We start from the raw sequence: 16,379 nt of genomic DNA on the forward strand, positions 1-16,379 counted from the left end.
TCTAGAGGGAATATTATAAGACAGAGAAATTCAAGCCTTGTAATAATAGCCCTCAAAAAATATTCTTAAAAAAATGTTCGGTAGAAATCCAAGCCTCGTAAGGGTCCTCGACAACATTTTCTTTAAAAATCCACGCCTTGTTCTAGTCCTTGAAATATTATTTACAAATTCAAGACTAGCTACAGATCTCGGGCCCTTGTCCTTGAAAAAATATTCTTTAAAAATCCACGCCTTGTAAGGGTCCTTGAAAAAATATTCTTTAAAAATCCACGCCTTGTAAGGGTCCTTGAAAAAATATTCTTTCCACGCCTTGTAAGGGTCCTTGAAAAAATATTCTTTAAAAAATCCACGCCTTGTAAGGGTCCTTGAAAAAATATTCTTTCCACGCCTTGTAAGGGTCCTTGAAAAAATATTCTTTAAAAAATCCACGCCTTGTAAGGGCCCTTGAAAAAATATTCTTTAAAAAATCCACGCCTTGTAAGGGTCCTTGAAAAAATATTCTTTAAAAAATCCACGCCTTGTAAGGGTCCTTGAAAAAATATTCTTTAAAAAATCCACGCCTTGTAAGGGTCCTTGAAAAAATATTCTTTAAAAAATCCACGCCTTGTAAGGGTCCTTGAAAAAATATTCTTTAAAAAATCCACGCCTTGTAAGGGTCCTTGAAAAAATATTCTTTCCACGCCTTGTAAGGGTCCTTGAAAAAATATTCTTTCCACGCCTTGTAAGGGTCCTTGAAAAAATATTCTTTAAAAAATCCACGCCTTGTAAGGGTCCTTGAAAAAATATTCTTTAAAAAATCCACGCCTTGTAAGGGTCCTTGAAAAAATATTCTTTAAAAAATCCACGCCTTGTAAGGGTCCTTGAAAAAATATTCTTTAAAAAATCCACGCCTTGTAAGGGTCCTTGAAAAAATATTCTTTAAAAAATCCACGCCTTGTAAGGGTCCTTGAAAAAATATTCTTTAAAAAATCCACGCCTTGTAAGGGTCCTTGAAAAAATATTCTTTAAAAACTCCACGCCTTGTAAGGGTCCTTGAAAAAATATTCTTTAAAAAATCCACGCCTTGTAAGGGTCCTTGAAAAAATATTCTTTAAAAACTCCACGCCTTGTAAGGGTCCTTTTCAAAAATATTCTTCAAAAAATTCACGCCTTGTAAGGGTCCTTTTCAAAAATATTCTTCAAAAAATTCACGCCTTGTAAGGGTCCTTTTGAAAAATATTCTTCAAAAAATTCACGCCTTGTAAGGGTCCTTTTCAAAAATATTCTTCAAAAAATCCACGCCTTGTAAGGGTCCTTTTCAAAAATATTCTTCAAAAAATCCACGCCTTGTAAGGGTCCTTTTCAAAAATATTCTTCAAAAAATCCACGCCTTGTAAGGGTCCTTTTCAAAAATATTCTTTAAAAAATCCACGCCTTGTAAGGGTCCTTGAAAAAGTATTCTTAAAAAAATCCACGCCCTGTAAGGGTCCTTGAAAAAATATTCTTTAAAAAATCCACGCCTTGTAAGTGTCCCTGGAAAAAATATTCTTCAAAAAATCCACGTCTTGTAAGGGTCCTTGAAAAAAATATTCTTTAAAAAATCCACGCCTTGTAAGGGTCCTTGAAAAAGTATTGTAAGGGTCCTTAAAAAAATATTCTTTAAAAAATTCACGCCTTGTAAGGGTCCTTGAAAAAGTATTGTAAGGGTCCTTAAAAAAATATTCTTTAAAAAATCCACGCCTTGTAAGGGTCCTTAAAAAAATATTCTTTAAAAAATCCACGCCTTGTAAGGGTCCTTAAAAAAATATTCTTTAAAAAATCCACGCCTTGTAAGGGTCCTTGAAAAAGTATTGTAAGGGTCCTTAAAAAAATATTCTTTAAAAAATCCACGCCTTGTAAGGGTCCTTGAAAAAGTATTGTAAGGGTCCTTAAAAAAATATTCTTTAAAAAATCCACGCCTTGTAAGGGCCCTTAAAAAAATATTCTCTAAAAAATCCACGCCTTGTAAGGGTCCTTAAAAAATATTCTTTAAAAAATCCACGCCTTGTAAGGGTCCTTGAAAAAGTATTGTAAGGGTCCTTAAATAAATATTCTTTAAAAAATCCACGCCTTGTAAGGGCCCTTAAAAAAATATTCTCTAAAAAATCCACGCCTTGTAAGGGTCCTTAAAAAAATATTCTTTAAAAAATAAGGGTCCTTAAAAAAATATTCTTTAAAAAATCCACGCCTTGTAAGGGTCCTTAAAAAAATATTCTTTAAAAAATCCACGCCTTGTAAGGGTCCTTAAAAAAATATTCTTTAAAAAATCCACGCCTTGTAAGGGTCCTTAAAAAAATATTCTTTAAAAAATCCACGCCTTGTAAGGGTCCTTAAAAAAATATTCTTTAAAAAATCCACGCCTTGTAAGGGTCCTTAAAAAAATATTCTTTAATAAATCCACGCCTTGCGTAGATCGCTAAAAATATTCTTTAATAAATCCAGGCCTTGTGGATGTCCTGAAAAATATTCTTTAATAAATCCACGCCTCAGTTGGCCCTAGAAAAATATTCTTTAATAAAAAAATATTCTTTAATAAATCCACGCCTTGTAAGGGTCCTTAAAAAAATATTCTTTAAAAAATCCACGCCTTGTAAGGGTCCTTAAAAAAATATTCTTTAAAAAATCCACGCCTTGTAAGGGTCCTTAAAAAAATATTCTTTAAAAAATCCACGCCTTGTAAGGGTCCTTAAAAAAATATTCTTTAAAAAATCCACGCCTTGTAAGGGTCCTTAAAAAAATATTCTTTAAAAAATCCACGCCTTGTAAGGGTCCTTAAAAAAATATTCTTTAAAAAATCCACGCCTTGTAAGGGTCCTTAAAAAAATATTCTTTAAAAAATCCACGCCTTGTAAGGGTCCTTAAAAAAATATTCTTTAAAAAATCCACGCCTTGTAAGGGTCCTTAAAAAAATATTCTTTAAAAAATCCACGCCTTGTAAGGGTCCTTAAAAAAATATTCTTTAAAAAATCCACGCCTTGTAAGGGTTCTTAAAAAAATATTCTTTAAAAAATCCACGCCTTGTAAGGGTCCTTAAAAAAATATTCTTTAAAAAATCCACGCCTTGTAAGGGTCCTTAAAAAATATTCTTTAAAAAATAAACGCCTTGTAAGGGCCCTTAAAAAAATATTCTTTAAAAAATCCACGCCTTGTAAGGGTCCTTAAAAAAATATTCTTTAAAAAATTCGCGCCTTGTAAGGGTCCTTGAAGAAATATTCTTTAAAAAATCCACGCCTTGTAAGGGTCCTTAAAAAATATTCTTTAAAAAATCCACGCCTTGTAAGGGTCCTTAAAAAAATATTCATTAAAAAATCCACGCCTTGTAAGGGTCCTTAAAAAAATATTCTTTAAAAAATCCACGCCTTGTAAGGGTCCTTGAAAAAATATTCTTTAAAAAATCCCCGCCTTGTAAGGGTCCTTAAAAAATATTCTTTAAAAAATCCACGCCTTGTAATGGGTTCTTGAAAAATATATTATTTTGTAAATCCTTGAAAAATATTCTTTTAATTTCGATTGTGAAAATTAATAACATATTTTCTCTTCTCTTTTCAGTCAATTCTCTTCATCAAACATAATGTTTAAATGCCATTGCCGAATCTCAACAACAACAATAACATCCATTAGCTATGTTTAAAAAATCACCCAAGGAAATTCTATTAAAAAATCTACGGTTCGTTCCACAGCAGCCAAAGTGGCTACTAACGTTGTCAATAATAATAACAACAGCGGCAGCAGCAACGAACCGAGGATGACGCGAGACGGTGAAATACCAGCAATATTCAATCCCAAACAGCATCGTGTTCGAACGCCCTCTGTTGTGGTAACGGGTGATTCACCCAATGGCCCATATGGAGGCGGTTTCACCAATATACTCAATGCAAGCAATCCTCAAATAACCCACCAAGACTCAATATCGTCTAGCCAACAAGATCCTAATGAAGTTATTACCATACATCCTGAATCATCCTGTACAGTTCCTGCGGCAAGAGGAGGTGGTGGTGGCGGCGCCGGGGGCGGTGCAACAGGTACCAGTGGCCCGGGTGGAGGTGGTGCTGATGGCGACTCTCCCACCACAGAGGGTGGACAAAATGCCACAACAACAACTCGCTTTCCCCGCCTTAAAGCCTGCAGAGAAACCTGCTGTTCGGAATTGGCACAAAAAATGTATTTCGGTGTGTGTGTCACCATCCTGGTCACAGCATCATGGGTGGGGGCAACGCACTGTATTAAATTCCTATATCTAAATCGCAGCACATATATGACAGCAATCGATGATATCGACTCGCTGGCAGCCGATGAATTGGATTTTGTCACCGACATTCAGGGTGTGGAGTTGGGTATCGATTCTTTGTTGCCGGTGAACGATCATACGCTCAGCCTCGAGGATGTTGAGGATGCAACGAAAATATTCAGCATACCACCGGAACCACCAAAATCGTCGAATATTTTTAGTGCTCCCTTCTTTGCAGCCTGGTTTTTCACAAATTTCTCCCTGTTGTTTTTCCCCATCTATGTACTGGGGAGAATATCTTTGAGAAAATGTGATAAGCCAGGTGAAATCTTGGGTGATATCCTGAGGGGATTTCGTGATCGGGGGTTTACTATAGGTAAGTGAAAAATGAAGATTATTTATAAAAGTGATATTCTAGAAATTCTAGTCATTCTTATGTCAGAATTTTAGTCATTGACACCCTATATACAGTCATATATAATCTTTGATGTGCATACAACTGAAGAAGATTAAAGCAAATAACAAAGTATGATGAAGATTCAAAGTGTGTGTTTTAGGTTTCAGGTCATTATATGCCCCTGCATTGACGTAAAATACCATACTATGACACATATAAACGTATGTTATTTGAGGGTTTCAGAGGGTCAAAATAACTCGTAGGAAAAAAAATTTCAAACATAGTGATTCCGGCCTACCAGACGAAAAATTCCATACATTTAACATTACAAGGATCTTCAAACTCACACAGACGTTGAATATTGACATTGTCATTGGAGTGGATGAATCTCTCGTATAAGTAAAACTCTCGTATAAGTCTTACACGCTCACAGCACTGATTCTTTCGACTTATGTTGACTGGAGACGCAAACCATTTCTAGTTAAGGTTCATGCATTTGTGTATAGTCTTTCAGCGGCACAGATAGTCCTTAGAAATCTTCAATGCGTAACTACTCACTACTGAAGCAATGATCTGTCCAGAGTAATTATTCATCGAACCCCTTCAGAAGATTTTCTGCGGTTGTTTTAGCTTTCATTTTTTTGATTTGATTCTCGAGGACCACGGTCTGGTAATCAATGCTATCAAGGTATTTGCGTCAATGTCAATAATCCATGTCATCAAGTAAAGCGTGCATAACAAGTATTCTCTGATCCTAGGTTCCTTGTAGATAGCCCTGTGGAATGTCGATTGACATGGAATTGAAATTTCAATACCCTCAGCGGAATACTAATTTGCTCCTTTATTGGACGACAGATTGAACATCGTAAAATGATACTGGTTTCCTTCAGCTCGTTGATGTTCCATTGTCATGCTCACAATGACTATATGTACTACTGCCGCATAAGTCCGACCTATTTTCGGAAAAAACCGCTGAACTTGTAAATGTGGATACAGTTGCATTTATTATCCTCCTTCGTTTGTATGGGTTAATAGTATTGGCTACAGCTGGTTTTCCCATAGCATAACCAAAGTGTATCTTAATTTACAGTTAACTTAATCATTCAAATTTTAATTCAAGTTTTCAAAGTTTTCCGTTTTAAAGCTACGTTCGAAGTCTTCCAGAACTCTTGCTAGTTTTTCATTCATGGTCTCATATATGAAGTTAAATATTTCACAGGACATAAATTCTTTTAACGGTTGGCATAATTACCGACCACTGGAACGTCCGAATCCAAAAATGTCAACGGTATTACATCGTACAAAAATTATCAAAATGACAGAATTGGTGATAAACTATTGGTCCACTCCATTTAGCACATCCCCTAAAAAACTTGTAAATTTCATGTCATGCGAATGAATTATCCGATTCAATACATTGTAATATTTTTACTAAACCAACATAAAATACCAAGATGGGGCAACATATTTTGGTAACTCCTCACAGATGGTCAACTCTTTGATAAAATCATATACCTTATATAAATCGAATAATAAATCCTGTGGGTAATTCCGTAGGCCTCAACAACGTTGTGGAAAATTTGATGTCAATCTAACTAACATGAGGAGTTTCATGTCCAACTTACTTAAAATCGGGCGAAAATATTTATGAAAGCTATATAGAAATATGAAGCGATTTCAACGAAACTTGTCACAGGTTAGGTTATAGTAAATTCAGTACGTTTTGTTTTGGTGCGTCAATTACTTAAAATCAATCTATAATAAAAGGGAGCTATATCTAAATCTCAACCGATTTTCACGAAACTTGGCACACATCACTCTGGACTAAATTTACATAAAATCTGACGAAAATATATATGGGAGCTATATCTAAACCTTGACCGATTTTCACGAAACTAGACCGACATCACTCTATGATCAATTCGGTACATTATACCAAATTTCGTGCAAATCGAAAGATATATAGGGACTTTGGTGCACCATTTATATAAAATCGACGAAACTATATATGGAAGCTATAACTAATTCTGGACCGATTTTCTCGAAACTTGGCAGACATCACTCTAGGCTCAATTCAGTACGTTATCGTGCAAATCGAAAGATATATAGGGACTCTGGTGCACCATTTACATGAAATCGGCGAAAATATATATGGGAACTATATCTAAATCTGGACCGATTTTCTCGAAACTCGGCAGACATCACTCTAGGCTCAATTCAGTACGTTATGCCAATTTTCGTGCAAATCGAAAGATATATAGGGACTCTGGTGCACCATTTACCTTAAATCGGGCGAAAAAATATATAGGAGCTATATCTAAATCTGGACCGATTTTTTCAATAGGGTTCGTCCTTGGGCCAAACAAATGAGCTGTACCAAATTTCATCCAAATCGGATTATAAATGCGACCTGTACATTGTTTACAATTTTACAACCAACAGACGGACAGACGGACGAACATGCATAAATCGACTCAGAAAGTGATTCTATGCGTATTCTCAAAAGGAACTATGGGTCTATCTCGTTTCCCATCATCGGTACCCCCATCATTCGCTCGGACTTTGCACACTTTTTCATACGAATTGTATATGATTTGATATTAAGGATTCTTATAGGGTGTAAAATCTTCCCATTGAAAATATAAATATTGGTCCACATCTTGGCATATTTTGAAGGCTTTAACCACATTTCCCAGCAAAGTAAGTGTAATTTTGCATTGTGAGTTATTGGAGACTGTCATACACACATACAGGTCAGCACATAGCTCCCATATAAAAGCACAGCCCTATTTTCATTCGCCGGTATTATCGGTACTTTAATGTTGATAGTCTAATTTCCAAACTCAGTATCTGTAATTTGGAAATTCATTTTCCCAAATAAACAGTATATTGTAGACAATTTAGAATGTCATAGTCATCATATGAAGTTCCCGACCTCATTTGCGAAATTAAAATTTGGCCCGGTCAATCTTAATGACTTGTTTACATATGTACTGCCCCTTTTTTATCGTTGGAAAATCAAACTATTCATGTGAAATGTACAGATATTTCAGTCAAAAACTCTGTTTTTTGGAATGAAATCAAAAACAAAAACCAGTGAGCGGAGCAGTATAGTCGGACGGGGCCGACCATATGATACCCTACACAACTTCCATGAAAATCTAACTTTCGGTGGTACTATATTCTGAGCTTGGGCAATATTTTGCTATATTTGCGCCCTCCTATAATTATTTGTCCAGATCCCCTTCACCGTGGGTTGTGTTGTGATGTTCGACTTTCAATGGCGGCCTATAAATCGACTCCAAAATAAAAAAAAAAAAAATACAAAAATAAGTTTTCAGTCCACTTCATCCTAAAATTATTATCTGATCATCATCGAAAATTATAGGCGTTGTCCTTGATCATAAACCTCATGGAATATTTAAAAGTCATCAGCGCAATATTTCCGCCTTCCAGTGTGGTAGTGGTTTACTAAATAATATCTCAGTACGTAAGCACCTGTAAATATTTAAGTGTAACTCCCACATCTGAGTACATACGACCATATAAATGGTATCAATTTAAATGTCAACCACTCCTCTTGGATATGATATCAACTTCTTGGGTCTTTGTTCTTCAGGGGTAAATATATACGCCGAATATATATACCCCTGAATATAAATTTTGTAATTTTTCACACAAAAGTCAGGGTCCATTTGAACCGCTAAATATTGACCGACCGAACAATAGTGGTCTTCATTGGCCAGAACCCATCTTACATGCAAAATTTCGTGAATATTGGACCATAACTGTGGCCTGTATCGTGTTTACAAAATATAATAGACAGACGGACGGACGGACACACATGTCTAGATCGACTCAGCTAGTCGAGATATGACGATCGGTATACTTAAAGGTGGGTCTGGGACCAATATTTCGCGGCGTTACAAACTCCTGGGGCTGCACAAAGCTATAATACCCTGACAACATAGTTGTGTAGGGTATAATAACATGCAAACGGACTATTAACGACCCATTGGTCCACTCCTTCTAGTACCTCCTCCCAAAAGGCCAAAAATGTCAATATTTATAAATCCAATATCAGACGAATCAAATTTCGGATGTGAACCAAACTTTGCACAACGCATTATCTCTACGAAGTCTAGATTAATTCCGTAGATGAGACCCACAAATGGTCAAAATTTTCAATATTAGTAAATCCAATAGCAGGCGAATGGAATGTCTGATTTGAACCAAACTCATTCCGGCACCTCCGTCACAAATGGTCAATATTTTATAAAATTTTATCAACATTAAAGCGAATCTGTGTGTAATTCTGAAGACCTCCGCAAACCATAGGCTGGGGGATATATATGTCGGAAACACCGACTGACACTTTTTTACTTATTTATGGTATCACTTCGTTAGAAATAGGGGGAGCTGAGACTGAAAATAACTTTTCTCGTGGGAGAAAACTCCTTAGAATTAGTTAAAATGCGTATTAGTAATATTATTTATTCGCCAGGGTGTACTTTTGTCAATACCAAGAAATAACATGTATGGATCTCACCGTCTTTAACACTTTATTTAATTATAGATTTTTTATGTCGTAAGCTATATGTTTTATAAATTACAAAATAAAAATGTTTTCCATTGCAGGACGTTTTCTTAATCGCTGCCTATCATTTTGTATACTATGGCTATTAACCACTTACCTTTATACGTTATCTCTGCGTGTCTTATTTGCCACCGATGCTATGGCCTTGTTTGCCACCAATGTGGCATGCGTTTACCTGCTGTCCTGGGTGATATTGCACGAGCAGTTTGTGGGCGTACGGGTAAGTGTCTGACTGTTTCTGTGTCTGAATGTGTGTTACAGCAATTCCAACAATTATTGGTCTGGCGACTTATCTTGTTATTAAATGAAAATGTAACATTTGCTGCAACATCGACAGCAGCGACATCGACAACACAAAAATAAACTAAATAGTGTATAATTGTATTAATGATAAACATTATTTTGTTGCCCCCCTCTATTTTGTAATTCTTGTTTTTGTTGTTCCCTTTTTTGCCAACAGATTGTTGCTGTTATTCTGTGTGATACGGGTATTGCATTGCTGGCGTACATGGATGGCATTACGGAAAGTCCGACACTGAGTGGGGTGGTATTGGCCACATTGGCAGCCGCTTGTTACGCCGTCTTTCGAGTATGTTGACGTTCTTAACATCTGTGGTATCCCGTCATATATGACAATCAATCAGTCAGGCAACTAGCCAACCAGTCAGTCATGCAGTCCAGTCCAGTCAACCGGTGGTTATATGTGTGTTCACTAAGCCATCGATTGCTGATGACTACTAGGTGTGCTGTACTGCTGCTGCTGCCAGACTAGTTGTTAAATGTTTTAACTTGTTGTTGCTACTTTTTTGTTGTTGTTTTTTTTATTTTTTGATTCTTTGTAACGTTGTAATTATTGTTGTTTTTCTCTTTTTCCATTGTGTTTTTTCCCATTCGTCTTTTTTTTTTTTTTTTTTGTTTAATATTTAATCAAGGTCATGTTTCGCAAAGTGATGGGCGATCCGCCGGTGGGACAAATTGCGTTCGCCTTTACAACGCTGGGCTTTCTCAACGCTCTACTCATGTGGCCAATATGTGTGGCATTATATTTGACGGGAACGGAAATAATGCCATCAGATCGTATGCCTTGGATTATTTTATTGATTGCCAGTATATTGTTGTTGGGTAAGTGGATGAATTGGGGTGAGGTAAAGGAAGGATGTATGGACGTTTGGTTGTTTCTGTTCTGAGTGGATAAATGTTCGATTTGACAATTTGTTGTTTTTAAATTGACGCAAACAATCGGCCTACAAAGTTGACATAAGCGGGTAGCCAGAACGTTACTTCAGTTATCGGCTAAGTAAATTTACATTAAATTGAAATTGTTTTTCATTTTGGTTTTTCCCATTCGTCTTTTTTTTTTTTTTTTTTGTTTAATATTTAATCAAGGTCATGTTTCGCAAAGTGATGGGCGATCCGCCGGTGGGACAAATTGCGTTCGCCTTTACAACGCTGGGCTTTCTCAACGCTCTACTCATGTGGCCAATATGTGTGGCATTATATTTGACGGGAACGGAAATAATGCCATCAGATCGTATGCCTTGGATTATTTTATTGATTGCCAGTATATTGTTGTTGGGTAAGTGGATGAATTGGGGTGAGGTAAAGGAAGGATGTATGGACGTTTGGTTGTTTCTGTTCTGAGTGGATAAATGTTCGATTTGACAATTTGTTGTTTTTAAATTGACGCAAACAATCGGCCTACAAAGTTGACATAAGCGGGTAGCCAGAACGTTACTTCAGTTATCGGCTAAGTAAATTTACATTAAATTGAAATTGTTTTTCATTTTGGTTTTAATCCGATATAAAAAGAGTGTCGTGGTATGTAAGAGTGATAAAAAGTAGATTTGATTTTAATATATTTTTAAATTGACATAAATACGATTTTAATATAAATACTCTACTAAACTTTTAGAAATTTTTTAATAAGGGAAACATAAAATATTAAAGGAAGCTGTTGTTCATACATTTATTTGAAGAATGTGATTTCCATTCACTGGTACACCTGAAACCAAAAAATTTAAAATGGGTTACACAAAATACATGTTCGAATGAGATAAATTTTGATGACAAACTGAAGGTCGTCCTTTCATGATGCTTTTTGAGCATCATTCCTCAAATTAGGTATTATTTGGCCAAGAGTGCACCAAACAGGGACTTTTACTGGATGTAATAGCCTCTCTTGAACTACTTATGATTCTCAGAACCCCAAATAGGACAATTTTGGTTATTAATATACCCATTGTGGGACAATAATCACAATATGTGTAGTAATGCTGATAATTTGTATGCGTTGTGAGATAGTTAACCGATCCATTTTGTCAAAAAAGCTCTATATATTGAACCCTGAATACTTAAAATAGATATTTTAAACGCCACACGTACATCTCAAAGCCCTAGGATGTTTGGTATTAATTTTTTTGAAGGGACTACAATTTGGCAGAAAATGTTAAGGTTATGTAAATGTTTTAACATAGCCCCCATATAAAGCTCCTACCCATTTTCCATTTTTGAAAAGTTTAACCGCATATTCCAAACGAAGCACTACGGGTCAGGAATCATTTTTTTCGCAAAAAAATCCATTTTAGGTAGACATTATATATTTGAAATCTGGCGATACCCTTCACCACTTTGGGTATATAGTCTACATATGTATCCTAACAGACTTCACCATTTTGAAGGAACATTCACATGAAATTGAACACACTTAAATATGTGATCTTTATCTATATCTAAACCGACTAACATAAATCCCTACACATGCCACTTTGCAACCTATGCTAAATTTTGTAAGCAAACTTGACACACGCTATTTGGTACGGTTTAAAATCTAATCTCAATCAGATATCCATTGATTAATTTGTTTACAGTTAAGGTCGAAATTATATATGGAACCTATGATATATCTATATCTGAACCGATTTCAAGGAAAATTGCCAGTGATTAATTTATATTAACTTCAGTACGTTGCGTCAATCGGCCTAGCTATGGATCTTTATTGCACCATTTACTTAATATCGGACGAAAATATATATAGGAGGTGTATGTAAATCAGAACCGATTTTACGAAACTTAGCACTCATCATTCTACACTTAATTCAGTACGCTATACCAAAATTCGTGCAACTCGAAAGATATATAGGGACTTTGGTGCACCAATTTTAGACGCAGTTCAGTACGCTATACCAAAATTCGTGCAAATCGAAAGGTATATAGGGACTTTAGTGCACCATTTACATAAGATCGGACGAAAATATATATGGGAGTTATATCGAAATCTGAACCGATTTTTCCGGAGCTTACCACACATCGTTCTAGACTCAATTCAGTACGCTATGCCAAATTTCGTGTAAATCGAAGGATATATAGGAACTTTGGTGCACCATTTACATAAGATCGGACGAAAATATATATGGGAGCTATATCGAAATCTGAACCGATTTTTCCGGAGCTTACCACACATCGTTCTAGACTCAATTCAGTACACTATGTCAAATTTCGTTCAAATCGCAGGGACTTTGGTGCACTATTTACCTAAAATCGGACGAATATACATATGGGAGCTATATCGAAATCTGAATCGATTTTCACGAAACTCACCACTCATCATTCTAGACTCAATTCTGTACTCTATGCCAAATTTCGTGCAAATCAAATGATATATAGGGACTTTGGTGCACCGATTTTTCCCAATTTCAATAGGGCTCGTCCTTGAGCCAAATAAATGAGCTGTGTCAAATTCATTTTAATTCGAATCGAAAATGCGACCTGTACTTTGTTTACAGTTTAACATGTACAGACAGATAGATGGGCGGACATAGATAAATCGACTTAAAAAGTGATTCTATTCATGTTCTCAAAAGGAACCTCGTTTATTTTACCCTGTACCACAGTTTGGTGAAGGGTATAAAAATTGACCGCCGTTTTCGATCCACCCTATAAAATGTTTACGTTTTTCCTGCATCGTAATCAGCATCCTTGAAACCCTTATATGTGATATGTATTTATTTCATAAACCCACTGTTCTAATTATGGCAATAAAATGGGATCTCTGTCCCATAGTGCGATGTGCTTAAATTTGGCATTGGCAGATTCCTGTTGAATAAAAAACTTCACACCATTATAACTTTTGAAAGGTGAAAACATATCGTGGAGGGTACAAAAACTTCGGTCCGGTCGAACTTAAAGGCATTTTTTGGAGTCGACTTACAAATGCCCGACAAATGACTGAATTGTAATATTTCTTCTAAACTGTGCACATCGTAATATTTCTTTCAAACTCAAATAAAGTTCGAAAATGGAGAAAATTGGTCCACTCTTTCTGGTACCTCACCCACAAAATGGTAATATTTTACCCACATACAGTTTACCTGTATATAGGTGGGAGATGGTTCCGATCCTAGTAGCTCAACGGAATACTCAAATACAATCCAAACTTTACACATCTTAATATTATTTAACATGCACAGATCAGGTCTGAAAATAGAAACCGTCGGCCAACAAAGTGTCAAATTTTTAAAAATTTGTTAATCCAATATAAAATGTTTACCAAATTTAGATTAAGTCCAAAGACAGGACCTATAGGTTTACCTAAATAAATTTTTATTAAAAAATTGCCGTCGACCGTTGTTCGAGCGCCCATTCCACATATCTACGACGCTGTGAATGGTCGGCTAGTTTCAGTTATGTGCAGTAAGACAGTCCTAATTCCTGAGAACCACGAGAAATCAATACATTCGGGTTTACGGCAAGGCGTACAACAAAAAATTTTTGGTCTGAAAGTTAAAGAGTAATTTAAATGGCTAAATCACAGAAACAAGAAAAAACCATGCCCGAAATAACAGTTAAAAAAGTAGAAGTAGTTTTTGTTCATGTTCTGAAAAAAAGTAATTTTCTCAATAACAGACGCTCAGTTTGGAGAAGTGGGTTGGGAACATATCAAAAAATAAGCAGGACATTTGTATGAGCTATTTTCAAGCTTTAACCTAAATTGATAATTTCTGGAGGGGAGTTTTCTATTCACCAGGAATCCGATATGCCGAATTCTAGTCACTTCGATGAGGAAATTCGGTTACAAATTTAAGAATACCGAAAATCGGGTGGGACCTTTATGTTGGGGTTATGTCAAAACATGGATTGACGTCGAAAATTGTCTAGAAATTGTTATTTTCGCTCTCAAGGAACCTAAATTACAGTAGTATCTGTGGGAAATTAAGCTAAAACCTTAAAAACTACGGGAAATTCTCATCGGAAATTCGATGGGAATTGTCCCATTGCTAAACAAATCTAATAAAAATCCGAAAACTGGGTGGAATCTTTATGTGGGCAGGGATGCGAAATGAAATTATTCAAATTGTACTGGCGTTCAATAAAAAGTGTACTTTTTTCAGTCCGATTGTACTTTTTATATATTTTTAATAAAATTTTTATTGTTATTAACAATTAATAAAAAAACACATTAAGAATTCATTTTTATATACACATATATAAAATGAAAACTTAAAAACACCTCCATAGGTATACTGACAGATACTTGAAATGAAAATATAGGGAACATACCAAAAAGTGAACCTATACCGATAATTCTAAAAAGCGGTTTATGTAAACAATTGTGTACACCAAATACAAATTTCAGCAATTTGTTATGAAAACCCAAAAGCGTGGACTTATACTAATAACGCATGGAATATACAATCCTCAAATTACTGCAATTTAGATTACATAGTGTAGGAATTAGCGAATATTTGGGGTTATACATATATGAGGGCTATGCCTAATTAATGACCGATATATATATACATTTGGAACCCAATTTTTTAGTTATGTATCTCAATTCTTCCCTTCAGGAATTATCATTATATGGAGAAGATGCCTGAATCCTGCCGACATACATGAAATACAAATTTCAAATTTCAATTTACAACAATGTCTCAGAACCCGACCCAAAACGCGGAACAAATCAGATAACTATTTTAATATAAAAAGGGGGTTATATGGGGACTACCCCTAATAGGGGACGAATATTAATAATTTTTGGGAGGGAGGTTTGTTTGTTATGCGACTACAAAAAACCAAATTTCAAATTTCGAATTTGGGTTATATGGGGGCTACTAAAAAAGTGGACCGATATTTATAATTTGTAGTGAGGACATTTACCCAAAAAAGAACCCAACGTACCAAATTTCAGCGAATTCGGTTGAAAAACGCGCTCAAAAACCCCAAAATACCGAAATTGGGGATGCCTTTATATGGGGGCTACCCGATATTTGGACCGATATTTGTAATTTTTTTGGTACCCAAAAAGAACACAGTGTTCCAAATTTCAGCGAATTTGGTTGAATAGTGCTCTCAAGAATCCCAAAATATCGAAAATTGGGTTGTACCCTTATATGGGGGCTATGCCTAAACGTGGACCGATATAGCCCATCTTCGAACTTGACCTGCCTGCAAAATTTTGACGACCTATCTCAGAAAATAACGTGATTACAACAGACGGACGGACATGGCTAGATCGTCATAGAATTTTACCCTGATCAATACTTATTGAAAATTTCGATGAGTTACAAATGGAATGACAAAATTAATATACCCTCCACACTATGGTGGAGGATATAAAAAGGGTTTAAAAATTCTGAAATAATAGAATGGAGTCTTAACTTTTGGGAATAAGCTTCGAAATCATTTAGAATCTATTCGAATCTACACTAATTCAAGAGTGTCCCTACAAAATTTCAAGTGAAAATCTCAAGAACTCTTGAACAGGGTTTAAAATGCTAACGCCAAAATAGCAAAAACACAGAAAATTGCCGCACTGCTAACTAAATTCATCCTCAAAATATGCAGCACAGCCAAGCACAACTGCAGCAAATAGCAATAAATTACGAATAATTTTAGCAAGCATAACTAAAGCTTCTTGATTTTGTCAGCAGCTACAAAATAGCAATGAGCAACTACAACATAATTGTCAACGCGACTAACAACCAAAGCTTACAATGAAGACTAAGCACCTCGACTGTGGCTGGTTAGCAAGATTTTTAGCAAACAAAACCCGAGCATTTTTCGAGTTCAGTGTTGCCCATTGAAATTTTATAAATTATATGAGAGAATTAAAAATCGCGATTATGATAATTTAATTTTTTCGT

The 16,379-nt window shown here is 35.5% G+C and overlaps 1 protein-coding gene across 2 annotated transcripts in view; it reads left to right on the top strand.

Moving 5' to 3' along the window:
* Positions 1 to 3,704: 3,704 nt before the first annotated feature.
* The window catches only part of LOC133333602 (solute carrier family 35 member F3-like), a 39,698-nt gene continuing 27,023 nt past the window's right edge, over positions 3,705 to 16,379 (top strand). Inside the window, exons 1-4 of one of the 2 annotated variants that reach the window (XM_061541912.1) lie at positions 3,705 to 4,622; positions 9,282 to 9,460; positions 9,701 to 9,829; positions 10,173 to 10,362. In XM_061541912.1, the coding sequence (XP_061397896.1) occupies positions 3,764 to 4,622; positions 9,282 to 9,460; positions 9,701 to 9,829; positions 10,173 to 10,362 (1,357 nt within the window). In that variant the 5' untranslated portion in view covers positions 3,705 to 3,763. The remainder of the gene's footprint in view (positions 4,623 to 9,281; positions 9,461 to 9,700; positions 9,830 to 10,172; positions 10,363 to 16,379) is intronic. The other variant, XM_061541913.1, reaches the window with a different exon arrangement.

This window comes from Musca vetustissima, unplaced genomic scaffold (assembly GCF_032173495.1).
Source record: "Musca vetustissima isolate MV318-11 ecotype Yass unplaced genomic scaffold, APGP_CSIRO_Mvet_v1 utg106576, whole genome shotgun sequence".
NCBI classification, from domain to species: Eukaryota; Metazoa; Arthropoda; class Insecta; order Diptera; family Muscidae; genus Musca; species Musca vetustissima.